The 26,583-nt window shown below is 42.6% G+C and overlaps 1 protein-coding gene and 1 long non-coding RNA gene across 2 annotated transcripts in view; one reads left to right on the forward strand and one right to left on the reverse strand.

Annotated features, from left to right (window-relative positions):
- Window positions 1-257: 257 nt before the first annotated feature.
- LOC147756687 (uncharacterized) lies at window positions 258-6,599 on the reverse strand. Its single transcript, XR_015323849.1, has 3 exons — window positions 5,205-6,599; window positions 3,647-3,893; window positions 258-395 (listed from the first exon to the last, which is right to left on the reverse strand). It is a non-coding gene; the product is annotated as an uncharacterized LOC147756687 (long non-coding RNA).
- The window catches only part of LOC111247780 (calcium-activated chloride channel regulator 1-like), a 50,968-nt gene continuing 24,772 nt past the window's right edge, over window positions 388-26,583 (forward strand). Inside the window, exon 1 of the mRNA XM_022799121.2 lies at window positions 388-1,063. Within this exon, the coding sequence (XP_022654856.1) occupies window positions 761-1,063 (303 nt within the window). The 5' untranslated portion in view covers window positions 388-760. The remainder of the gene's footprint in view (window positions 1,064-26,583) is intronic.

The following is a 26,583-nucleotide window of genomic DNA, read 5'->3' on the forward strand; positions in this document are numbered from 1 at the left end:
TCCGATTCTGTACCGCTCAGTTGATGTTCAGCCCTTCTCTCTGATCGGCGGCCCTCTCCACATTTATACTGCCCTCTCCACGTCGGTTCTCCGATCCTGTGGCCCCCTTGATCAGCACACTGATGCTCGCAGCCATTGTATCCGCCGGGATTTTGACGTTTGTCCTGCTGCACTGCCAGCAGCAAATTATGCCTACAGAAGGCCACGTTCTAGGCATTGCAGATGTTGCAGCTTTTTTGCTTTCTCTGTAGAAGTAGGCTTGAGAGGCACAGACAGGCTATAGCCAGGTGAATAGCGAACCCTTCAGAATGCTTCGATATAACGGGTGGCAGTCGCGAGTTGCGACCAGCATTGCGCGCCATTAGGTGAACTGGTAGTGTCGGTATCTAACAAAACTTTGATGAGAAACATAAAAAATAGTTGTGTGTGATGGTCTCGGGTTGATCAGGATTAAGTCTTTACATTAAATCGTGCAGCACCTATACGCCGTTGTATATGATGACATCACGATGATGCGCACCCTGACAAGGATTTCTAATTAATCTCATCAAGGAAGATATCGTTTGGGGTTCGAAGTGTCGATGTTCGTTACCCAATTGGGAGTTGAGTTCGATACGGATATAAACAAGTGTATAGACCCGAATGAAGGGACGAGCTACAATAGCTGCTTAAGCAAAGTGATTAATTATCATTCTGGCTGGCCTATCAAAGGCGAAAAGCAAAAAAGGACTTCGGACAATTGTGTATAGTGAGGTGAATCATGCGCGATAAACTAAAAATGTCGCGACGACAGCAATATTTGCTGTCTGTAACGAGTAGCCTTGATCGGACAATGTTCAGCAAACGGCGATCTGCTACAGGGACTGATTTGAGGCTGTGCACGTTAATGGTGATGATTGGTTTGATCGTGCATGTTTTCGGTATTTGTTGCGAACTAACGACGCTGGCAAGTGCATCTCGCGTGTACGTCGATTCTAACGATAACGCCTACCGAGGGTTAGTTATTGCAATATCTCCAAAAATCAAACCGCATCATGGCAAAGTTCTTATACCAAATCTTGAGGTAAGTAAACATTTAATCGGAGGAAAGTTATTGTGGTACTACTATACATGCTTGGCGATCTTCAAGAGGCTGTTTTCGCCCAGCTTCATGGTACTGTGTTATACAGAAGTAAAATAAATTCCGGCAAAGCTTTAGCTATAAATTCACTTGGCACGTCCATTCAGCTCATAGTCCTGCGTTTTCATTCTTCTGTAACAGCTGTACGTTAAGAAAATGCCAAAATAAGCCGATATCTTCTATATAATTATATATACTTCGGCAAACGTTTGACTCCAAATTGCGAAATTAGCCATGTAAAAAACAATTAGCGTCGCGGTACGCCGTCTTGTTCCGTCTCGCCTAAAACACTAGTACCGGCAAATGCGGAAAACGATACGCGCACTTAATACCATTACTATTCGCCGGTTGACTGGGTTCTGGGGTTGTACTTCGTGGACGCTGGAAGCTCACAGCGGCTATCAGCACTAGAGAAATAACAACCACCAGAAAAGCAACAAGAAGAACAGCCTCGAACACAATAACGATGAGCCGACTACGGTGATATTGCCCAACAAATCACGTGTTTCCTAAAATTATTTCGCTGGCGACAGATTTAACACGCTCGATGAAGGGAAACACTCGGAGAGCGTCGGACGTGAGGCCGAAGTGCATGTAACTTTGCTGATAGTCAGGCGATGATCATGAGCGCATATGAAGGCAGAAGGGTTTAGGAGAAATCTGCTATACAAAAACACTTAACTTGTCCTTTACTAAATTGATGATTAGAGTTCAATATGGTTCTGAATTTAACTCATGCTTCTGTTTAAGTCGAAATCGCTTCAAACATAGGCAAAGCAAGTTTAATATTGAGCTTGCGACATCCGTATTATTATTTCCACTGGCTTCTTTCAATTCATCGGCTGGATATCTCGTTGAGTAATCGATCGAACACTTATGCTTTCTTATACTTCCATAGCATCGGATTGCATTTATATATAAAAATTTTAATTTTTCGTCAAACAAAATCTAGTTCTGTAATCTTCCAGCCACATAGACGTGTGTCAGCGTAAATGCTGGTCAAATGGGAATCCTAATGCTAGCGCTGATTAGTTTCAAATTTTACGCCCTTTGCTCCTAGGTTACGGAAATGTTAATTACATGTCAAAACAAATGCTGAAATTGGGGGCTGACCTTATTAATAACTAACTTCGCAGCGAGAACAACGAACAATGACTACTACGTCAAAACAAAGACGAAAGGGCTCATGCTACATACAATAACATTGTAAAATTAAATCGTAACTTGCGTAAAGTGTGCGTCAAGTCAATAGAAGGACGATCCATAACTTGGCGTTTTTCAAAAACCATGCGGCAACTAAAGTATTAGAAGCGGAACAGCTATCGTCTGTCCAGTGTTAAACATGTCTGAGCGAAGATAAACAATCGGCATTATTATTTGAATCGTTGTAAAGAGACAAACAAAGCAGGTTGTCAACATCAATGAAAAATATAAATTTGCGATATAGCAAATTTGCTGGTCTTCATTAGTGCATAGGGTCGTTTGTTTACATATAATTAGCAATTCGTAGATACTTACCTTAGTACAAGCTTAGTTCATAAAGTAAAATCAATATTTAATTTATCGTCGATATCGGTTGAGCGTCGAAGTAAACACTAACGGTATAGAATAGTGTTCATCGCATAATTATCATAGAGGTACCTATTCAACTTATGTTCAAACTTCGAGCATATATATCCTTCACAGTGCATATACATAGTGTGAAGTCCGACCTAAATGTTCAGCCTAGCGTTGCAAAGCGTTATCGTGTAGTGTACATAATTGTCAAAGATATGCCGTTACCGATATGGGTAAATGACCAACTCATCAAAACGAGGACGTAAACGTTTGATCACTAGTATCAGTAGTAAATATAACGATGTCCATGGTAGGACTAGAATTAGTTTTTTTTTTTTTGTATTCGTTGCGTTATTCCGTTGATAATATGCACTAGCTGGCTTTTCAGTGACGAGCTATATAAGATAAATTGATCTCAATGTAATAGACTCTTCATGGTAGACCGCGTTCTAACTTCGTACTTCCTTTATATCGTTACTTAATGATTCCGTTTTGCTTTACGACAATAATCGTATAGAATTTCTATATACGCATACGTACGACGCCAATACGTTGTACGTCTGCACAAAATGTCTTTACCGAACAAATACTTTTTCCACAAGCTCCAATAAGAACACAGCATGTGAACCGGATGCAGAAGTCAATTCGAAATGCTGCAATGTCCAAAGCCCCAGCTCGTACGGCTGAAATTATTTGCTTATAGCATCACTCGTCACTACGTATTTATACAAAATCGATACTGTGCGACCGTCATATTACTTGTTATATATCTATTTTTAAAGGTCACATGAGTAACAAAAAGCTTAGTTAGCTTATTCTCGAACTATGCTACCCGCTATCAGCAGTTCATACTGTTGACTGTAGTTGTCGGGGTTAGTCTAGATTGAGGGTCGTTATACGGAGTTTGCTGTAAGGGGGTCTGAATAGGGGCGGAAAAAACGGGGGCAAAACGCGGGGTAGGTCACCTACCATTCAGGCGCGTGGTTAGTTAAAACAAGTTCGATAGATGATCTTCTTCCACGAAGAGTTGGACCACTGACTGCTCCTTGAGAGCAATAGTGCGTTCCATTCAGCCTATCAGGAGCAAAGGTTCCCAGTTGGATGGCAATATTTCGATTTTAAGTCACGCTAACCCGCTGCAAAGTATCACAAACGCTTCCGTCCTAGCCACTGCTGCCGCGACCTGCACTTCGTTGTTATACCTTGACTCGTTCCTCTGCAGAAAATAGAAAGGCGTCGTGCACCGTGTTTATCTACCACATAGCTTGCACTCGTGCCATTATCCATAACCTAGTAGCTGATTGGAGCTATTTCAAAGAGTCCAAAATTGCCTAGTAATAATAGCAGCTCAACGTATGTTTACTTTAACATTCTGATGAACGATCTTTCCTCACCCAGTAATGGGCGAGTATATTGACATACTATAAACGTACGTGAATAGGGCGAAGGAGCAATAGGACAGCGTACAGGCCAAATAAAGGATCTAGTCAAATTCTCGCAAAAAACAGTGCAACTTCTGTAGTGTTTGAAATTTTCACAAGTTTTGGTTAAAACAATTAGTTAGCCACAAATACTCATCCTGCTTGTAACGTGTCTATCATTCGCCCATTTCCGTGTAGGCCGTAAGTCCTGTTTACCTAGGGCGAGATGCAGAGGTCCATTTCGATAACTATTGATCTATGAGCAGCGTTTTGGGACTGTTGTTGGATTACTATCTCAGTCGATATTTAGTTGTTGACCACGCTTTCCATGTCTTCTGTCAAAAGTATTAGCTACGTAGTTCTTTTCTCGTTCGACAGTCGCTTAAAGTGTCTAGGCAATTCGACTTGGCCGATTTACAGCGAAACCTTAAGTGTGTTGTTTACTTGCCATATCGACTTGGGCTGGTCAACTTTGAGCGAAGGTTAAGCTGGACACACTGTGATCAGGATCGACTGGTTACCGTGCAAATGCGATCGTTCCCCTATGGGGAACGTTTGGCTACCTGCGAACACCCGCCTACCTTAGCCTTTGTGCTGAGTGCGTGTATATATGAAAACGTCAGTAAATTATTCCAAACCTGCCAGGCGCTTGGCATTTAGCGCTAATATTTATACCGCTCTGCTTTAGGTCAATGCAAGGATCAGCGTAGTAGGGAAAAATCGACGTTGTTGCTGGCGTCGAAACCTGTTGGTTTAACGATAAGTCTAAGTGTCCTTTAATCGGGCAGAAAAAAATATTGTATTTCAGCCGATGCAATTCTAAATTTGCGGTTGCTTAAGATTTCGACGAAAAAAAACAAGATTATTTAGTAGCTATTCTATGGTGAACACAGAAAGGGGGAAGTAAGATGGACTTGATATACGTATATGTACAACATCGTTGATAGGAACCTTCAAGCTATTTTCATACTCAAGCATAGAAGTCCTGCGATCCAGTGCACCCCTTTGGTGGCCTAGGAACAATAATAATAAAAATTATTGTTATTATTACCAAATGTACGTGCTTTGATCGTTTCTCAGGCAACATTAAACCTTTTAGCAATTACCTCTGAGTCTTTTCGTAAAATGTTGTCTTTTTTGTCCAAATGAATAGTAGTTGTCTTCAGCTTTTGTCTCTTCTTCGGGAAGTGTGGTTAATTGAGCCGAAAAAATCCACCTTCTCTTAATACACTACAAATACAGTCAACTAACGAGTACAGCAACTTCATGCCTACTAAAACTTGCCAGCAACGTTTCGCCGCGGCCATCTTCGCCCTTTATCCATACCAACCAACTCATCATCTTCCAAGTCAACTGCAGCTTCTTCCCCTGGCTCATATCTTTCGTCTCACTCCTTCACTAAAACGAAAATGCGTCTAGTACCCTTGCCCACGCCGCCCCCGCTGCAGCTATGCTATTGATAGCATTGTTGTTATTGCCGTCGTCGTCGTCGTCGTCGCCGTTATCGTTGTCGAAGTTGCCAACCAGCGCTTGAACTCATCTTTCCTATCTGCTGAGTCGTACGTTTCGATCTATAATAGCTTGTTTTATGTTCAAAACTGTGTCCTTCCGTCGCTATGTGGCTGGCTCTTACGGGAGCTCGTGCTAGACGAGGACGCTGTTAACGACAGCGGCAACATCGAGGCTCGCCCTTCCGTTTTCGTCATTGCTATCCGTAGTTTCTCTGCGGCCTTTGATGCCTTCCCTTAATGGCACGCCCTCTTTCCGCTACTTTTTCTTCGTCGATTTTTTTGCAGACACAGACCGAGTCAAACAGAAGGAAAGACGAACGATAAGAACGAAAGTAGTATGCGAAGAAGACGACGCAACACTGCCACTGCACTCCCACCACCGAAGCCGTGATAACTAGCTTCTGTAGCTAGAAATGTCATTACAAGAGCAAAATTAGCAGCCGACGCAGAAGACGGTGCTAGCTATAGCAGAAACAGCAATCTTCTGCGGAAGCGCCTTTGCCACCAACTTTTACCTTCCAAAAGGTAGCTTCTTCGTCTCCTTAAACGCACTGATGCTCTCTGCGGCTGGTGTTGTCGTGTCCGTTTGTTTCTGCCGCTTCTCATGCCGTCATTGCTTCGGGCATTTTGGTAACAGGCGTCAGCGCCCACCGCCGAAGTTAGTAGAACGGTCGGGTGATCTTGTGCGGGCGCGCGTGCAAATGACGCTGGGCCAACCAATGATAGTAGAAGGCTAACGGCGAACAAAAAAAGTCGTGGCCAAAGAGAATAACATAGGCAAACAATACGGACTGCCGCGAGACACCGAATCCAAGCACACATAAACATAGCAGCGTTCACTGAATATTAGACAGAATAAACCGGCAACCGTGTCGCGGTAACAGCAGTAGGAATAACAGTCGAGTGAAAGAGACTTCGAGACAGAGTAGTATATAGTAGAGCCAAAGTAGGGGCTGTAAAGAGGAGAAGTTCTCCTCTTCGCCTAATAAGTTCTCCTGCTGATGGAAATAACGCTGTTGTTGAGTGCGACGTGGAGTACTAATACTGCTATTGCTAAGGCAAATGCCACAATCTCTTATTTGCTCCTATGGCTAAGTGCTGAGAAATATGGACAAAGCACACACCTTGAAAAGTTTAAATTCTATGAGAATATGTATATTATAGACCTGTGGAGTAGAGCAAGAGGTTCCCTAATTTTTAGCTTGTTAGGTAAAGTCAAGGTAAAATAGACTCAAACGTTTACTTGTTCCATAGCTTTATTTATATATTATACATTGGTCTCAAGCCGACAAGAGCAGGAGGAGCTGACGCTTTGAGCTATATGATTGTTTAACTAAAGTGGTACTCTTCCTATTGCTATATATATGAAGTGCTGTTTCTACAGATCGTTTACCTAACACTAGGAGTTCTGCTTTTTTTTTTTTTTTTTTTTCAGGTTACTTTCTCGATGTGCAGTTGAATGCTTCCATTAAGAGACCTGCTTAAGCGTTAATGTGATAAGGTTTTCAATAGAATGATTTTGACGGCATCATTCTGTGCCCAGTGAATAACGCGTGTAAATATCGCTGACACCCCACTGTTACAATTTGTACGGAATCGATTATTACTGGCTCAAACTGATCATTGTAAGTTTCGATCGATTATACAAGGGGCACAACAGTATTAAGGAAAGTTGAGTTATCCTAGCTGAACACTATAGGTTGTCCCTATAGATCCATCATTTTGCAAGGACAGCAGAAGCTTTTATGGTCAATTGTACTCATCAGTATATTTCGTTAGCTGGCCTTAGCATTTGAGATCCAGTTGAAAGGAATATTTTTTCCGCTATTGTCACTTTGCTTAGTAAACAAATATTTATGTTTTGCAGTAATATAAGTGTTGCACATCCAGCTACAAACGCCACCCATTAGAACTTTACTAATGAGAATAAAAACACCATTCAAATGAAACTAATGCTATGGAGTACCATGCAAACAAACACTACCTTCTATTGATTTGGTTGCATTCATCGATCAGCTATCTAGCCGAAACTACAGTCTTTCGTCGCTCACAAAAAAGCCTCATCACAACCACAGGCTACACTGACATGGCCAAGGCTCCCTCAGTCGTCGTTATTAATTACAGCAGAAATAAACTAAATGGCCATTCTAACGAATCCGCCAAACAGTGGCTAGTAGAATGTCACAGGCCTTCGCAGTCTGAGTAGATGAGCGATGATAGGCCGTTTCGCATGATGAAGTACTAGCTATAATACATGACACTATTGGCGCCTTTCTTCCGCTCCTTACTTACCACTACTAATTACAACCGCGATATTGACAACCATTACTGATTACTATAGTGGTATGAGAATAGCAGTTATAGGCAAAGCCACTTGCCCCTCTCTCGTTTTGCTTCTTGGGTCGTCCATCGATGCTTTTGTCGCCCCTTTTTTTCTTGTCCTTTTATGTAGGGTTGTGCCAGCAAAAACGGAGATCTTACGTTCATTGCTCGCCCGTGCCAACAACAGCCATTCTCGGGATAATAGTCAAAAGGTAGGGCAAGTGCGAGGAACAATTGCTTCTAGCTCAATTATCGGCGCTAACTGGCCATAAGTCGTCACGCTGACACGCTTGACGAACAACAGCCAACCCCCCAGAGAGCAGCACTAAAGGAAAACAGGCAGAAAGCGGTGTATCCCATCTCACCCCAACGAAGCACTTCGAACACCCGCTTATTCTATCCATCGGCAAGCTTATGCTTTTCGACTTTGGGTCTCCTCGACACCAAACGAACTCGTTCGTGTGCTTACCGCAGTTTTTACTGCGGCTGCTGCTGCAGCTTCCGTTGCTGCGGTACAGGCGTTTTGTCAAGACGCCTTCTTGCCGACGTCGCTCGACTCGGCGGCTATACTAGCTGCTCAGATATGCGAGCAGAAAAATACGCTATCGATACGTCAAAGAGAGAGCTTCTTCGCCGTTGTACCGCTGTCACCACAACGAATGGCACAGCCGAGAAGTTGGCAGTAACGCAACGTTAAAAAGATAAATAAAACAAAAAATCGACAGACACCGATAATCTATATACGTGTTAATAACCACAACACCAACAGCAGTAATGGCAGGACTATGGTGGACGCTATGGTAGAAAAAGCAAGTAAACTAATGTATTTCTGTTCTAATGCAGCCGTATAATATACAGTCAAGAATTAGCGCCGTTTCGACAGTTTCGTTGGATGACGATAGGCAGCTAATGACATGTCGCAGCGATTCAGAACGAAGCAAAGTAGAACCGTCGGCTCGTTTTTCTGTTTATCTTTTGATCGTTCCTTGTTGTTATATGTGTTAAAGTTGATATCGTAAAGAAACGTTTTCTGTTTCCTCCAGCTTTCTGTGTCACGTGCTCTCTTTATAGTACAGCTCAACCTCACGGCCATCTCATCATTCCCTGTAGTTAGCAGTTGTTGCCTCAACAAATGATCGTCCCAATAAATGTGTCCGTGTCAATGGGTCAAGCATCGTCCGATCGCTGCCGTAGATAACACTGGATTGACGCTACCTATACGGCGGGAGAGGAGAGGGGAACGTGTACCACTGGGGGAGTTAGTGAAGGTTTGGGAGGAGTATTCATCAGAAACAGCAGCCATAACGGTAACCGAAGTCGCGGAAGAGACAATGGCCCCTGCGAAGCACTTTTGTTTTCTGCTAACCAAAGTCAACCAACGAAGCGGCAGAGACGCAAACACAATGGCGGCACAGTAACAGCTTCGAGTGGGAGGTGCAAGCTTGTGGGCCAATAGAATTGTCATAGCCGGTGAATTATAGTGGAAGCCTGACAACAAAATGAGGTGCCTTTGCGGTAATTGCATTAATGATTGCTATTGTCTTTTACTATAGTAATGCCGAAATAGCTAATGGACGTTAAACGAAATGCTTAGATAACGATTTTATCTAATTAAGTGTTTTAGATGTTGAGGTAGTAATTTCTAATCTATGCTAAACGCTGGTGAAATGAAGCACTCGATCGACTGTATTGAAGCGGCGTTGTTTGATTACAACATTTTCCTCGTTGTAAGACAAAACCTCAAACTACATTAATTTAGGCTTTGTAAGCGCACCGATTCGAAGAACGGCCAGGTGTTTGCTATTGAAAATCTCCATTGTTAAAACAACAGTGTCGATGATCAACAGTCAATGCATAGCCGGCAAAGTGAACAAGGTCCTACCGAACAGAGTCCACGCCTTATAGAAATGTAGCTGCGTTTTAGAGGTCGGCTGTTCTTGTTGACGCTATGAGCGACGTCGGTTAGGTTACGTTTAGAGAAATGAGGAAAAAAAAAGCTCGGTACTCTTAGGTAAACCCGATCAGACGATACGCTAGATCTGTGCGATTGCCGTCCGCGGAACGCAGCATTGCCAACCTTGATGTCGAATTTTCCCATCTGTACCTGTCGCATCTGAAATCGATGGAATTGTGTTAATTTTAGTAGATGAATCGTATCAACTAAGCGGGAATCGTATCATTTAACTAATATCAATTCAAAATATTTAGTGCAGAAAGATGATTAATAGGAAACGAACAAATATGTTATACGTTTAATCTTGCACATCTGACACAGCCCGTATAACGCTGATGTAAAACTTTGTTTGGCAGTGCCGACGAGATAACGAGAGCAATACACTATCTGAACATAATATATTGCCCTTGGTACTTTGGATGTCGATTAGATAGCACCAATTCTTTGGTGGCTTTGTAATGGTATATACGTTGTTAATATGATCTCATATAATCGTATGTATATTGCAGTATACCGAATGCGTATGGAGCAATATGTCAGTGCGCTGAGGCGAAATCTCCAGGCGAAACTCCCTACGACATAATTTCCCGATTCACTTATACATCTATAGGGTGCTGGTTGTAGCTCGCGGCGATTCCCCATGTTATTTACCTGATCGACGTGGCTTTTTTCGTTTACTGTGGCATGGTCTAGCGACGTTGGCGACAACGGAAGAGCCCAAAGTTGTTACTCCGTCTACCTGGGTTTATGAACATAGGTGAACCGATGGCTGAAGTCGTTGGCAGAGTTTGTTAGGCTGCCTGCTCCTCTGCACCGCTCCCGTCAATAGCTTCTGCTGCACAGAAAGAGAAAATGAACAAAAGGGAGGCTTTCCGCTTGACTGGCAGCATTTTTTCTCTCGTGCCTCGAAGTTCATATATACGTCGCATCCGCATATCTGTGTGCGGTTGTATTTCAATGCATCGATGTAGGTATAGTGTTTGTTTGTTGTATGCATCCGCACTAGAAATGCCACACTGGACGTGACCGGGTCAGTCTCGCCGTCCAGTTCGCCCAGAAACTCAGATCGATCAAATTGACGACCCACGGTGACCCAGATTAACTCAGCTGACGAAGGAGGAGCGACGAACAGCGGTAACAGTGATACCCCAAACTGTGCAGGCGAATTATTCGGAGCGAGGTATACTGTCGATAGTGGCAGGGTCGAAACTGCGCAAATGGAAAGTTAATTATTACAGACAGCTCTACTGAGACATCGTTTACACAATGGATTTTATGCAGTCTATGAGTAATGTCCTTTTTCCGTTAGTCGCAAGTTTGTGGGCGAAATGGGGCAGGTGTGCGGTAGGATCAAACATAATTCCATTGGCAGGAGGAGACGGGTTCAGTGTTAGGAAGTGGGTGGACTTTTAATTTAGATTACGATGCCTCAAGTGTTAACCTACCCCGTTTAAACTAGAAGCCCAATCTTATAAATGTACTCTTATGTGTTGCAAAGATATCTAATTAACAAGACGCTCGGGTAAAAGATCGGCCAATTGTGAACTAGTTTCCAGATGTAGGGTAAAATCATTTCGTCATATTGTACGTGCTGCATATCCAGCACAGTCACATAATTCCGAAAGCGAACGCGTCAAACGCAGACACTATTTGTCCGGTCTTCGTGTCAAAATACACGGAAGCAAATCAAGCGAAAGTTTGCCAATCAATTTGCTCGTATCCGCTTTCCCCCTCATGTTAACTTCGGCTGCCTGTATGATACGGCTTAGGTTTCACACTAGAGATACAAACGGCGTGCTGTTTGGTAGCAGCTAGCGTATGCACGTGTGCGCGTTCCTAAATTCGAGGGAGTCCATGTTCATAATCGTAGGCGAGAGGGAAGGGTTGTTTCGCTCCACATCAGACACCAATTGCGATCCGGAGAATCGATGAGCCATGACAAGGTAAATGATGTCGGTGGGTCATGTGATGTTCTCTGAGCTGCATAAAGCGTCATGAGCTAACTGAACTTACTTACACAGGCCGAATTTACTACTATACCTTCCGTTTCGTGGCTATGAATACGGTTAGAAATATCAAACATTAGAGAAACATTATTTCGTTATAAATTTGGATCCGGGAAGAGAACGAAATGCTACAATGTAGTTGTCGGTAACGGCGTATGCTGTAATGGCGCACCACTATGAAATGAGACGGATACAATTGATTCAAGGTCAATACGTCTAGAGGAAAAGGCAAATATTCTAGCCAACCTGACCGAAAAAAAGTGTAGAAAATTAAATCGGCTATTTCTTATCTGAACAGCGTCAGGCTTTCTTACTACTTAGCATAGAGGACTAACGGTTCTGAATTTTTCCATTCAAGGCCCAAAATTAGTAGCATTGGATCAATATTCCGTGCGTCGACAACTCAAGAATGTCGGAGCGCTCATTCTCTAGAGGCCTATTTTACGTTTCTTCACTGTCCTATGAGAAGTTGATAACCTTACAACACAGAAGAAAGACTTCGTACTTTTACAATGACCCAATGATTATAACGCCAAAAAGGTACTCGTATTACAGTGAAACAGTGGTACCGTGCCACTACTTAACGTTTCTTGGCTCATTCCTCGTGATACGATAAACAGCTGCGGTTGTAGAAAAATATCGGTTTTAAATAAACTTGGCGAGGTTTCTCAAATGTAAGCTTGACCACCGAAGCACCGAATAATTCTAATCCGTCGATAGTCGGATATATGCTTTGCGCTAACAACTTCCATAATTCTCGGCTTCTCCACAACGATTTGGATGTTTAGGCGAATGTTCATCTCCTAAATAAATAAATAAATAGGAGTAGAGAAGCGGGAATCTACATTCTGATGGTGACTATCTAAAACGAAGCCAGCTATGGAAAGGGACGAACGAAATCGTGGCGCGGATTTCGAAGGGCTTAAGATGGTACCGATATGGGATTTAGCTTTAACACGCTAAGGAAAAGTTGTAAGCGGGCTAAGCAGAGACCCTCTCTGTACACGTTCGCAGGGACCAGTGAGAGGTCAGGTGTCGAGAGCGACGACAAAAGTACAAGAGAAACCTAAATTCAAACTAGCTTCTGTACAGAATGTGGATCATTCAAAAATTTAAACACATGGCGGCACATGTCAATCAGAATATTGAACCGTGCGGTTAACCTAGGAACCGCTTGCTGAAAAAACGTTAAAATTGTTAACGAAAATGTTGATGATATGACGTATTACGAAGATAAGGAAATGATCTACGTCCTTCAGTCGGTGACATGTTGTTTGCTATTTGGCAATAGTACTGATATCTGATGAATGAGTTACCATCTCCGTTATCCAAGCTTTAGACGCGAAGATAAAGAGTACCTCTATCTGCGCCATGTTATGCGTGCATAAAACAACTACGAAATGTTTTCATGCTTAATTGCCTAATCAAACCATCATATATTATACAACTAGTCTTTGATGGCAGCATTGAGATCGTTTACGGACCCGGCAACATATCAAACGAGAAGCTGGAAATCTGCGCGAAATCTTACTTTCATTTCCTCTAAAGTGGACATTCTCAGATCAGGCAACGGTCGAGTCTCACCCTCGATAAGGCTGTCGATAAGACTGTATGCCGATTCGATTTGGCCTTTTCCTTTTCGACGTTGGCCAACATCTGTCCAGTCTTTTCGTGATTACCTTGATTCGTGCGCGAGCATTCATTGAACTGCCTTCAAAGCTGTGCCAAATGTGAGCCCCAGCCCAGGTGTTACTGCTCGAGTTGAAGTCGATCGATTCGAGGATTGGGTTGTAGCGATGTTTCCATACTAAACACCATATACACCCATACGCTCATCTAATAATCCATTTTACCACCGCATAGTCCTGAACAAGGTTTACATTCTACTAGCGTTCAAACTCAAAATGCTAACGTAGTTCGAAAAAGCAACGATCGACGTCAGACTGACTTTTGACCGGCTTTAAATTTGAACGGACCGATATACATTGCGCGAGACAAATGAACGCCGCTTATGGCAATCTAATCGTCCCGTACTTAAGGCTCTTATCCGTCTACTTAACTTTTTCATATATTGTTGTTAGATAAAAGAAGAAGATAAGAAAAGAAGTGCTTGTCGGACACCAAATCGTATTATATGATATTGTGCTAAGTATACAAATCTGCTTAATATAGAATTCGTTGCAATGTACTCCCTGATGAGCGAGAGGTCATAGTTAAACGCCTTCGTTAGCAACATTATTTTTTTTAGTAAAAGGGGAAGATCTTTCGAAGAAGAAATTTCGTATGTCGCTGTAAACAAACGAGTTAAGGAGTGGACCACAAGTACCTGGCGTATGCCGTTCGAACTTTGTTATTGCAAAGTTGTATACGACAGCCATATATTGAGGCAACTGTATAGCTTTATCCATCGTTAAATGTTGTTACGGAATAAACTAAAGATATATCAGTAGTCCTACTGTGGTTTAATGAGATCATCAAAAAGCAGCAGCGGCGTCTACCGGGCCGCTCATCGTTACGTACCTAGCATCTTGAATCCCTTATGCATTTGCCTGTCCTAACGAGTCGATGAAACACGAAAAGAAACAAACGCATCGCACGTGCACCGCTGATTCAAAACAAACATATCTCACTGTGTAATTTGTGTGCAACGCTCCAACACTGGGAGCACGCTTTCTTTTTCTTAGACTACTAATTTTCACTAATAACGATACACATTATAAAAGACTCACGCGTACCGACAAATAGATACATTTGTTTCCATGTATATACACATATATTCATACAATTAGACAATTGTTGTTACGTTCTTCATGAGCTTTACGCGAACATAAAGTATGCCTCAAGGTACTTCTTTATTTCACTGTACCTTTAGTTTTTTTCCCATAAAAAAAATAGCATACTCCGTACTTTGCCGGACTTTTTTCCCGCGCCAACTGTCGTATTTTCACTAGCACCTTTGTTTTAGTTCCAGTTGGTGGTGACGGTACTAATCGTCAAAAAATACAAACGGAAAAAATAAGTGAAAACGATACGAAAAGGCTTAAGTCGTCTCTTGTATCTAGCGTCCAATGGCGAAACAAAAAATACGTTTCCTTACGCTCCTGCTTTGTGTATGCTCATTACTTCTCCGGGCGTTTTCCTCATTCACTTTGACATTCCGTGTCGTTCGCGCATCGAGGAAAACGGGCCTGAACAAATTTTGAAGTATTCAATGGTGCCACCTTTGGACCTCTCAGAAGGTTCTTCACAAAGCCAACGCGAGTTCTGTCTGTCTGTCTATCTGTCTACCAATGTGTTTGTGCGTGGTCCGCTGAGCCAATGAAGAAATCATCAACTCCAACCCAATTGAGACCACTTAAAGTAACTGAAATAAGCGACCGTGCACGAGTTCTACGGTTATGTTTATACGTCGTATGCACACAGCGTAGCCAGCTGATGGCTGCTGACGGCTCGTGACCTCAGTTCTTCGATGGCATTCTACTATTGAATAGCTAACACAGCCACTAGCAGCAGTAAACAAACCTGCAATAAGCCAATCGCTCTCTTGTTTGGCTTCGTCTTAGACTTGGCTCTGCCGCATCGTAAGTTCATTTTAAAGAACTAGTATATTCTGTTACAGACAGGTACAGCATATTAAACATAGAGAGAGACGAAGATATATACATACCAATTTTTCCTACTCATGTTGTCCGCTTCAATATCACGAAAGCAGAATATACACGTACATATATCTATGAACGTACGTGCTTAGGTGAAGGTGTTTGTTCGTCTTGGCTTTAACAAAAGCAGGAACGCTTTCCATCTTTCAAGTATGGTAGTTTTTTTCGATCTTGCTTAACAACCCCTCAGTTTGACTAGACAACGTTCAAATATTGCTGTAGCTAGAAATGTATAGAAGATCTGTGCACGGACAGATTAGAAAATGTTACAACAACTCAAAAAAAATTCTTCTTACAATCAATTTACCTACTGCCGTACAGATCGGTATTTGTGCTAAATTTATATGCCTCTTATTCACCCCTTTTCAGCCATTCAAGGTAGTATGCAAACTAGTGACGAGTCTGTTTCAGCCCCGAATTTTAGCTGACGTCACTGTAACGGCGCTATTTCTCCGATAAAGTCGTTGTCTGCTTGGCTTGTTTCTCTCATGCGAAACCAATGTTCTTCAATAGAAAACAATGAACAAATGTAAGCTCTCTTCTTCCATGCGCACCACGTGACCGGTCTTGCAAAGCCAATGCACTGTCACCCATTCATAACCACTATGGGGCATGACTGACAGCGAAGGGCATAGCCGCAAGGACGACGTTAACAATCACAACTGCACTAGCGGCCGTTAACAGCAACTAAAATAGGAACAACTGCTGCAAAAGCAACTGTCTCGCAACAGACGAACGACACTCAGTTTACGCCGACTGACCGGTTGAACAAGGTCGCCTGCTGGCTGTTTGATGAAAAGCTACAATCCGATGCTCTTCGTGCGCCAGTCTGTTCGGGACGTAAGCCGGCAAGCTCAGGTCCGCAGAGTAGACAGACCAGGAAGTACGTCACTCAGCGATGCTTAGAGTGTGACGCTAATAACGGTGAGACAGAAATGTTACGGCCACACATAAACAGAGCCCCCAACCAGCAGCACTAGCTCAAATAGCCCTTTGCATGAAGCCGGCTGGAACGAGAGTCCTGCTCAATTCTGCTAGTTCGAAGCGAGCTGGAATATGATGCAGTAAAAGTAATAGACTTGCCGTAGCAGATGGAGTTTGTTTGGTCAACATTCGAGGCCAAACCTTCCTTTCAAGTATCATGGATATACATACAAAAAGCCAGTTTGCAGGATGCGGAACGGAAGAGTTTACTGCTTTATACTATTCTGTCTTTGTACGCAATGTTATTTATTCGTTTATGGTGTTCGCAAATGAATACAATGACGAGAGTACTAGCCAGGAGGCTACGTTTTGGATAAAACTCTGCTATAGGTTATTTAAGTACTTCAATTTCATTACTGAAAAGTAAACGGAATTAATCACCACTTCATGTTCCTAGCGCAGAGTTGTTGAAGAAAAACTGGGGCGAGGACCTTGAAGGATTTACAAACGTCGTATAAAACCTTACTACGAATACCGTTATTATGCAGCCTTTTGTATAAGACAATAGTTTGACACCGTCCTGACACTCGACCAGCAACTTTTAGCTTGATACTATTATAAATGTAATAAGATCAAATTTTCATTTCGTATAAACGCAGTGCTACAGATGAAACATTATTGTACGTCGGGTTATTGTAACTCCGGAGTGACGAGCCGTCACTCATTCAACGTCGTCGACGACGGCCCGATGGAACAGTGCCATCAAATGAAGCACCCGAGACATTTTTAGGTTCTTCTATGATACATGGTTACGTTATTAGATTACGCTACGAGCTAGTCAAATTGCTCGACTACTGTTATACGAGGTGACCTATTCAGAACTGGCCTACTGAGTCTGCCCCCGTCTATTTTGTCAAAAAATGGTCACTCACATAGATTAATGTTTTGGCGGTGGCCAATTAGTCGTCGCTGCCGAATTTCGTCAGTTTGTTTATCAGCCCGCCATTATCATCGTTATAATCTATTGTTTGTCTTCGTTTGTAACAACGACAGCGTCGCTGCCGGGTTTTCGTTACCGACGTACCCAGGGCAAAGCTTATTCGCCTGTAGGGATGAAGCGGAAGGTAAGCTTAGATAATTTACTGAAGTCACACAACTGAACCGTGTGCAATCATATAGCTGCCCTGCCAGTCGTTATTATTGGTCCCTTTTGGCGTCGTCCCAATTGTAAATACTATTTATTTGCCATTGTCAGTCGTGATCTGTATATATTATACATGACGTTTATATAAAACGTTAATATCGCCTATATACTATATAGGTGATAATACCAGTGTTATCTGCTTCTACCTGTGTTTGCTGTAATAGTCAGTCTAATGTCCAACGGCGACAGGGCCTCTCTACATTTGAATTGCTGCGCCGGTTTCGTCATTCGATCTGAAGCACAAGTAAATATAGAAAAGTAATTTCGTACTTCAAATGCAAATTATTTTATCAACATAGAGATAGTAAAAAAAAAAAAAAAAAAACAACATAATTGCCTTTCGTCGCTTGTGAGCTTTTCGATTCAACAGACACGGTCAGGTAAATATATACTTTTTCTTTTGCATATTCTTACCTGCCTAACTGCGTGATCATGTAATTTTTATGGAAGTTGACTATGGAGGATGTATAAACCATTTCTTTTTAGCCTGCTTTCTGCTGACCTAACACAAGTTTATAGCCGGGTCACGCCTGCGTCGGCTACACAGAAGGCTGTCCGTGTTTGTAAAACTTCAAATGGATCCTTTTTTCGCATACTCTGTCCGACTGCTTTGTTCTAAAGTAAAACACGTAGAAATATCTTTTGAACGAAATATCTGTATCGCTTGTAGCCTTCCTTCCAAAAGGAAGAAATGCTAGATGTGAAGTGTATATCTAGCTGCATCGGTGATCAAATGGAATACAGACAAAAGCCCTTACTTCCCCTCGACACACACCTCAATCCATCGACTATTAAATCCTGTGTCGGCTAGAGGCCACACGTATGCTTTATGTGTGCGTACATTTGCATGTGTGTGTGCATACGGACGTATTACAAGCACTCTTCTCTTAACATTCAGCTGCAGCTTATCGGTCTCATAACCACTGCTCGTATTACTAGAGCGACCTATTTCACTTAGGTCTTCACAGTTCCACACCATCCGCTCAGCTGAAGTCGTTGCTGAGCTCAGATAGCTCGAAACCCTCTTAAGCTCTCGGCTGCAGCGTCCACTCAACACAAGCGCTATTAGGCGAACCTGTGTGCGCTCCATCATGCAGCACCGAAGTGAAGTGTCCTCCATATATATACCACAAGATCGCCCATACTTTCGTCGGCCGTCCAACTTGCTTCAAGTGCTTATAAGAAGGACAAAGAAAGATACGCAGAAAAAGATACGTAGAGATGAATTGGCCGCAACAAAAATGAACATCGAATATCAATCAAGTTAACGGTGGCTGCGGACGTGATGAAATTCTACCCGTATTACCAATGATGACATAAAGTCTAAATATTTTTTAGAGAACAAGTTCGTCCCTTTCTGATGTCGGATTGAAGTGCGTTAGAATGACTAGACAGTGCTGCCGTCATGGCATGTACTTACGTGCCTTTCGTCATGTGTATGTTGTGCTTGACTGTAAATACGATGACAAGTATATTATCCAGATACTGACAGATACAATGCTCTGAGGCAGCTTACATCGTTTCTCTGTGTATGGTATAACCTAATCGTTTAAGTACGTTATACCTTATGCCGCTTCCAGTGTGTTATTTATCCAACAAAGAATATTTATCAAGGGACTGGCCTGCACTATTGTCACCCGAAGCGCGGTTCCTCACACGATTCGGTTGCTTAGCGACAACGGGTGACTTCACTAACTTCACTGCCAGGTGGATGTTCATCGGTATACGACACCCAGCAAAAGCGGTTTATGTGTAACTCGATTTACCACCTGGTTTCATATGCACACGAGACCCAGCGTACGACCTAGCGGGTATCAGTCAATAAATTGCTTTCTTTGAGTGTATCAACAGTTTTCAGACAGAACGGTAGCGCCAATCATGGTCAACTCGAGAATGTGCGTGCATACTGCATGCGTTACATAGTATAAACATACCCCCTATGCATCGATATAGCTTGACGAGCAAGCACTGCAACTGCATTAGAAATAGTAGCTGTAACTATCGGCTTCGACCGCTTCCTCCCGTGATTTGCTCTGCTGCGCTACCGGTAACTGGCGATGGATAGCGCCAACTTCGACCGTACCTATAACGGTCTCAGATCCGGTTCCTGACGTGACACAGAATCCCTGCTCTTGAAGCACCTCTATTATAGTACCGCTCAGTCGGCCTTAGATCGGCCGACGTACTTAGGGTAACGGGTGTTCGAGGTTTTCACACGAGTCGCCGTTGGTCCATAGGCTAAGCAGCGCACGGCACTGCCAATCAGAATGACAAAAAAAAAGTACTTTAGTTCATAATCGACCCTCGGCCCGGAGCACCTCAAATTTTTTACCTCTGGTATTTTCCTATGCCCTAATATAGTACAAATAGGCTCACGCACTTAACTTTGTGGCCACGCAGCTTCGGTATGCATTCAGCGAACATTGTTGGTATGTTGATTTCAGTTTCGCTCTTAAAAGAGGCATCCACTTTTTGGTCATCATGGCCCTGACGATCTCATATCCTACCTCGCGGCTATCACAATCTTTGCATTATGCGCGCCTTTTCTTTTATTGAATTGGTACTAGAACAAATCACTTACCCGTAACCAGGTCAGTGACATATTGTTTGGCGTTGGTTTTGGCCTCCCCATTTTTAAGAGAAGTGCGCGCACTGCCGAAGCGCTCTCGAAGAGACGTATTTCTCTGGGTGGGTGCCTCAACCCGAACATTCGAATTATGCAAAAGTTGCTCACGATGCTATATATTCGCTACTGCCAGACCAGTAATGGACTACCTGCGCTAAACTAGCAAGCTGCCCATAGTTTTTTAATTCGGTCAATCTTTCGAGACATATTGTTATGCGTACATCTTATGGTTGTTAAGCAGCTTATTTACAGGGGGCAAGAATGACAACCTAAGATATAAAGAGGTATTCCTCGCCAGAAGTAAAGCTCTTGTGAAGTTATAGACCGATGGCACGCACATGCTCCGTGAACGTTTCTACTTTGCTTAACAACATTTACCTTTATGATCTATATCCAAGTGATGATAGTCTATACCCCTTTTGTTTACCCTGTTTCTGGATATTGTATAAGCATGCATTTAAAGTGATTTGGCGTACCGCACGATGCGCTTTGCTCCAGAGCGGTACGTTAGCGTATGACTGGGCACGTTCGGTGTCATTGACACGTTTTGACGTTGATTAGAGTCCTAACTGTAGGCGTTGTGATTCGCTTACTAATATATTCTATTTTAGTGCACAGAAGCGTGATCACCTTTACTTTCCTCTGACCGCGACAATTATGCCTTAGGCACTAGGCCTTTGTATATTGTTAGTTTCAATGGAAGGACGAAGACGGAAGCCAGATCTATTATGCTGTCGCTTTGAATTGTATCCTATCTCTGATGTGCCCTTTAAATGACGCCGGTGGTTCCTTATCTCGCTAAATTCGTTTGTCCAATAATGAGCTAGGTGAATGTCATTAAATGAAAACCGAGTGACAGGGGGAACTGCACCACAGGACGGAAAATGCTACAGCTACCTAGAACTATTAGCACTTGTCGACTGTCGTCCTTTGCCAGTGGTCCAGGGGCATCAGTAGCCCATTCGACGTGCGTGGGAGGTATTCATTTGTTGTAGTTTGATCGTAAGCATTTTATTGCGTTTGCGCGATTCTGTAGAGGACGTAAACCACTAAATGGCTTCAGTTCTCACGAGTGACTGTTATATGTATGTGTTTATATATATATAGTGTAGTATATATATAGTGGTTTGCTAATCTCAATTGTTCCATGTTTCCGACAGTTTGTTTTGTATTGCTTTACTACAAGCGCGCCTAATTGCCATCCATGCCGTTAGTTGTATTGTTGTTCTCGTACTGTAGTCGGCCGGTTCCTGGTTGAGAGGGGTTCAAAATGAATCTGTTATTTGTTGTTGGACTTCCATTGCGGCAGCAATTAGGGGGTCTTGACGATACAGTTGTTACTTAGCAATAACCGTGTCATCTATCACGTTAGCTATACTATTTCCATGTCTTAATAGAATACATGCTGGAAGCTCTGTGAACCCTCCAATATCATTTGCATTGTTCTTCCTTAACCTATATAAAATAGTTGAAAGGCATAGATCGTTGACAGAGCTGATTTTGTTACGTGCTTCGCTTTGTTGCGCACTCGGTGTCGCATTAATCTGTGGAACGTAGGATCCATGATTGTTCTGTCTGGTCGTTTTGGTAGCGAGTCATGGCACAATGAATCTCACCACCCAGAACGAAAGTTCTCTCTTACGTTGCTGATGTTTATTGACAATTGTCTTGCGTAGGGGGGCCAACGTGACAGATTTTCTACTACTTTATTAGTAGTTACTCCAAGTTTTTTTCAAGCGCAGTTACAGCTCTCATTGCTACTCTGCCTGGGGATTTATGATTATGATGTGATCAGCGTGACGCGGTTGGCTACTAGGAAATCCTGTTTAGCGAGCATATCTATTGGTTCTGCGTCCTGTCTGTTAGCGTGAATTGGACAGGTCCTATTTTGTGGTGTTATCATGATCATGCGCGATGGCATCGTCCTTACGATATCTCTCACTATTGAGAGCAGTGCTTGCGTTTGAGTTGGTTGGACGCGTCTCGCCGAAGGTTAGCCTCTTACGTTGCCCAGTATCCTCGACAGTTAGTCGACTGCATGGCGATAAAGAAACCGTCATGCCTGATCAAAACAAGTGATGGCGTTCGAAAATCGCATTTCAGTACGCTTATTTTAACATGGTCTGGCTGTATCGAGAAGTTCTTCTCCACTGGGGTAGCTTGGAACGATTTCCGTCGTTGAGCTGTATTTTCGCCTGAGGACAATGTGGCATCAACATACGAAAGTCGCGGCAGCGGCGACAATTATGCACAGTGGAACAAAAATAATGTTCACCGTATGAAATACACCGGAGAGCTACGATACAACAGAATCGTTTCAGGTTTTACTGTCGTACGATATTGTCAGGCGATCGACAAGATTGGTCGACGATGCGCGCTAGCGTACCCATAGTAATGATCTCTCCGCCCCGCGTCATCGCTACCGTTGTAGCATAATAGCTTCGCCGGCTTTCTATCCAATACAGCCTTTGTAGCGTTTTGCTACTTGCGTTCGTGATAGGTCCAGATCTTCGACTTTCATTTTCTGTGCCCCACCTGCATTTCTAATTGCTTTCTACTGTTAGAACAAGATCGCAGTAAATGCTTATGTTCGAAGAATGGACATAAAACTGCGACGGCATTGGCGGCTAGTAGTCGAGCAATCAGCGGACATGTTACATGGAGCTTGCGTACGCGACAGTTACCAACCGGCATTGTTTCAATAATGGCGCGAACAACAATCGAGCGGGAGACAAATTAGTAATACGAAATATTTAGTTCATCTTAGCCCCATACGGTAATTACGTCGTAAACGACGCTACCTACCGTTCCGTCGACACATACAAATGCTATTGTATTACCTTTCTGATAGGCATTAAATCACGAATGCTTATCAGCAGCAACAGAAAAACGTATCGTTTCGAGAATAGAGTAACACATTACTGTCGTTAAAAAGGCCTCACTAAAATACTTCAATCGGATCTATTAGAAATAAATAAAACGAAGAAATGTAGATTTACAATTCAGAACTAATTATCTCATCACTATTTTCTGGATACGAGGTATTGTTTGTAGAAATCTGGTTGCAAGATATTCGTCCGCCAAGCGTATTACGTTTGGCACCAAACGTTCTTGTGCATTTTCCTAAAAAATCAATGTGCTAGGTTTTGTGTGCAGCTTTTAATCGTCTTGTCAGACTGCAAACTATTAAAAAAAGTCGCAGATCAAACTGGCAAGTCTATCAAAGGCTACTCGTACGAAAATAAACGGCTAATCATCATCTAGAAAGGCAACGTCCTAACAGGCCAGGTCAGCGTCTCGTGCCCGACGCAGTTCCTGGTGTACTATCCTCTTTGAGCACAACCCTCTATTCGTCATAATAATGCTTTTAACGCCACTTAGTACGATGCAAACGACAGTTTTGCTGATTCAGTCAGTGAATCTGCTCGCGTGGTCGATAGGCATACATACGGCGTCCCGTCATACGCGAAGTTGATTGGTAATGAGACTATATCCTTCTATATATATTTAATCGCTTTCTAGGCAGATAAAGTTCATATCGCTGGTGATAATCATACATCAATCATTGATTGATGATGAAGCCTGTAGTCTCTGTGCATGTCGCGTCTAGCAACAGTCATGATCATATATAGTATTCCATTTGTGAGCGATAGAATTATTGAAATACCTACTAAACGTCCGGAGCCGAAAAAACCGTGCCTCTAAAATTAGCGGTACATAACAGCTGAATCATCGACAATGACGGCCATTTGGATCTGCGTGGCAGTGATGTGTCACGATACGTGTAGATAGATAGATAGATAGATATGTACAGGAGAGGAAAGTGACATCTCGTCGATAGATCTCGTGCTAGGCACAACTCCTTTTGTGGTTATAAATACACTTGTCTACTTGAGCCTATTTAATATTGAGTTTATGGTAGACAAAACGATTTCTCTAAACGTGAGTCTCGGTCGGCAAACCAGCTACATGCCCTATCTGAATCCGTTTATAGAATTAGTGTTTACATGTACAAAGGTACATTTACCTTTTGTTTTTCCTAACTGATCCATTCAGCGAAGATATGGAACTTTCATCTATTTGAAGATGACTTCCAACTGAGTTGTCTATTCCGTGTTTCAATGTCAATGTATGATCGATATGTCGCGCTTGCTCACGAAGATAAATCATTGCCTTCTATGTAGGGACACTGCATCAGACTAGAATTATGTTTGAGGCATTCAAGGAGGCGTCGCCAACAAGAAATACGGCCCACCTTACTAATCAATCGTTATCTACTTCAATAAAGTATTGCATATGATTAAAGAAACACCAATTAATTGCTCTACCGAGAATAATTTGAAACTCGTAACGGATCTACAGTCTACTTCCTTGTTTCTTTAAATATTAAATAGATCATCTACTATAAACATTCTATTACGAACAATAATTTATAGCGTTTGTAACATTAGCTAATATTTGTTTTTTATGGATATCGTCAAAGGACTCTGGTGAATAGCTGCCGGATATATCAATCGTGCTTCGAATTGGCGAGGTTATTCAATGGCACCCAGTTTTTCTGATCAAATGGCGATTCAACGAATGTTGTTATAGTAGCAAGTGAGGCTTGATTCGGTACGCTGGCCTGTTCCTTATTCTTCCGCTCTGCAGTGGGCCTTTTAACTGCGGCGCATCTTCTCGTCTGTTTCTAGACTCGAATAGACGTTCGCTCGTCGCCAGGCTCTCATTTGGCAGCTTAGTTGGTGTGGTGACTGGGCAATGTTTAGCCGGCCATCTTGGCAATCTTTTAGTCACGAAGTTTCGATACGCTTCGCATTTCCTACTATCTGAAGATTTATTGGGGCCTTAATAACAAAGCGATGCTGGCAAGAAAGGTCGGTTTTTACCGGAACAAAGGTAAAGCCTATGGAAGTGCGCTAAAAAAAAAAACGAATCAGCGGTGATTGCGTTATACTTCGCTGGTCTATACTCCGATTGAACCGTATTTTGTTGTATAGTAATTTATTTTTGCATTATCCCCTATTAAATATATGTATTTGTTATGTTCGAAAGCAACGTCTATAGAGAGAGAGTCGCGTGAAATTCAGTTGTAGTAAATTTAGGAGTAGTAAATTTCAGTTACGAATTATGCCTCCTTATTTTCTTCACGCCGTTCACGAAACGAGGGAGAACGGGATGAATGGATGATCTACAACGATAAAAATAACAGCTGCATAAGCGTATAAAAATGTCTACACTCACGAAACTTGTTCTAAACTCAACTGCGGTTGCACTTTTAACAAAGACGTTTGACGAGGCTCGTACTGGCTAGTTAACGAACCAGTAAACAGGCATATACATGATAAATATGGAGTTTCGTGAAATGAGGTAGAAAAAAAATAGAAATAAAAAATTGATGTTTGAGGGAAAAATGCTGAGAAGAAAGAGCCTTTATGGCGTTCGTTGCGAGGCTGCTGTTCGTGGTTTTACCGCATCCCGACAGGCATCGTTCGGAGGCAGCCATGATATAAGCAGATAGACCTCCAGATACGAGTCGACTGCCGAAAAAGGCCGCATTGCCACGGGCAGAAAATAAAGAAAAAGTCTATCGGATATCCATGCATAAGATACCATCGGCAAAAAGGAGATAGCAAATGAAGTCATAATATGCCAGTCATAGGTAGCTGGCCACACCTAGGTAGCTTCTTGATCATATGATCTTATCGTTGTCAATATTCGGTACAACGATAACAACGACAGTGAGGATGGACAGGCAGAAGGAGGAGCAAATGAGACCGGACTGAATAGCGTAAAAATTTCAAGTGTACGGAAGATTGAGGCCCTTTGGAAACAATTATGCCGCATTTCAAGAGGCTCATGACAAGCGCTCTGACGCTGTCTTTCAATAGCACGAAGATCACAAATAGACCGGACAATAGAAATATGCCACGTCCGTAATTACAGATGATGTAAGAAGGTATGGTTATGAGAGTAAGGTGAACTTCATACTATCATCCCCTACAATTTACGAAAGCAAGGGGGAGATGCGAAAAAATGAGTTAGGCAAGGAATTTGTTCTGTTGAAATGTACAGGTTAGTTGTCGTCGTTCCACCGTTCGTGTTCAGCTCCTTTTCGTTCATTGCGTTTTAGCCGATTTTTCTTGCTGGACAAGTGGCTGTTGCTTGATCTGATCTAACCGACGACGCTGGTGAGCTATGACAATGTTCAGGCGAACGACAAGCTCCCACTTCCATTGCTACTTCCATTGCTACTACTACCGCAATCCAGAAAGCAAAATC

Source organism: Varroa destructor, unplaced genomic scaffold (genome assembly GCF_002443255.2).
Source record: "Varroa destructor unplaced genomic scaffold, Vdes_3.0 BEIS01000003.1, whole genome shotgun sequence".
Taxonomy (NCBI): domain Eukaryota; kingdom Metazoa; phylum Arthropoda; class Arachnida; order Mesostigmata; family Varroidae; genus Varroa; species Varroa destructor.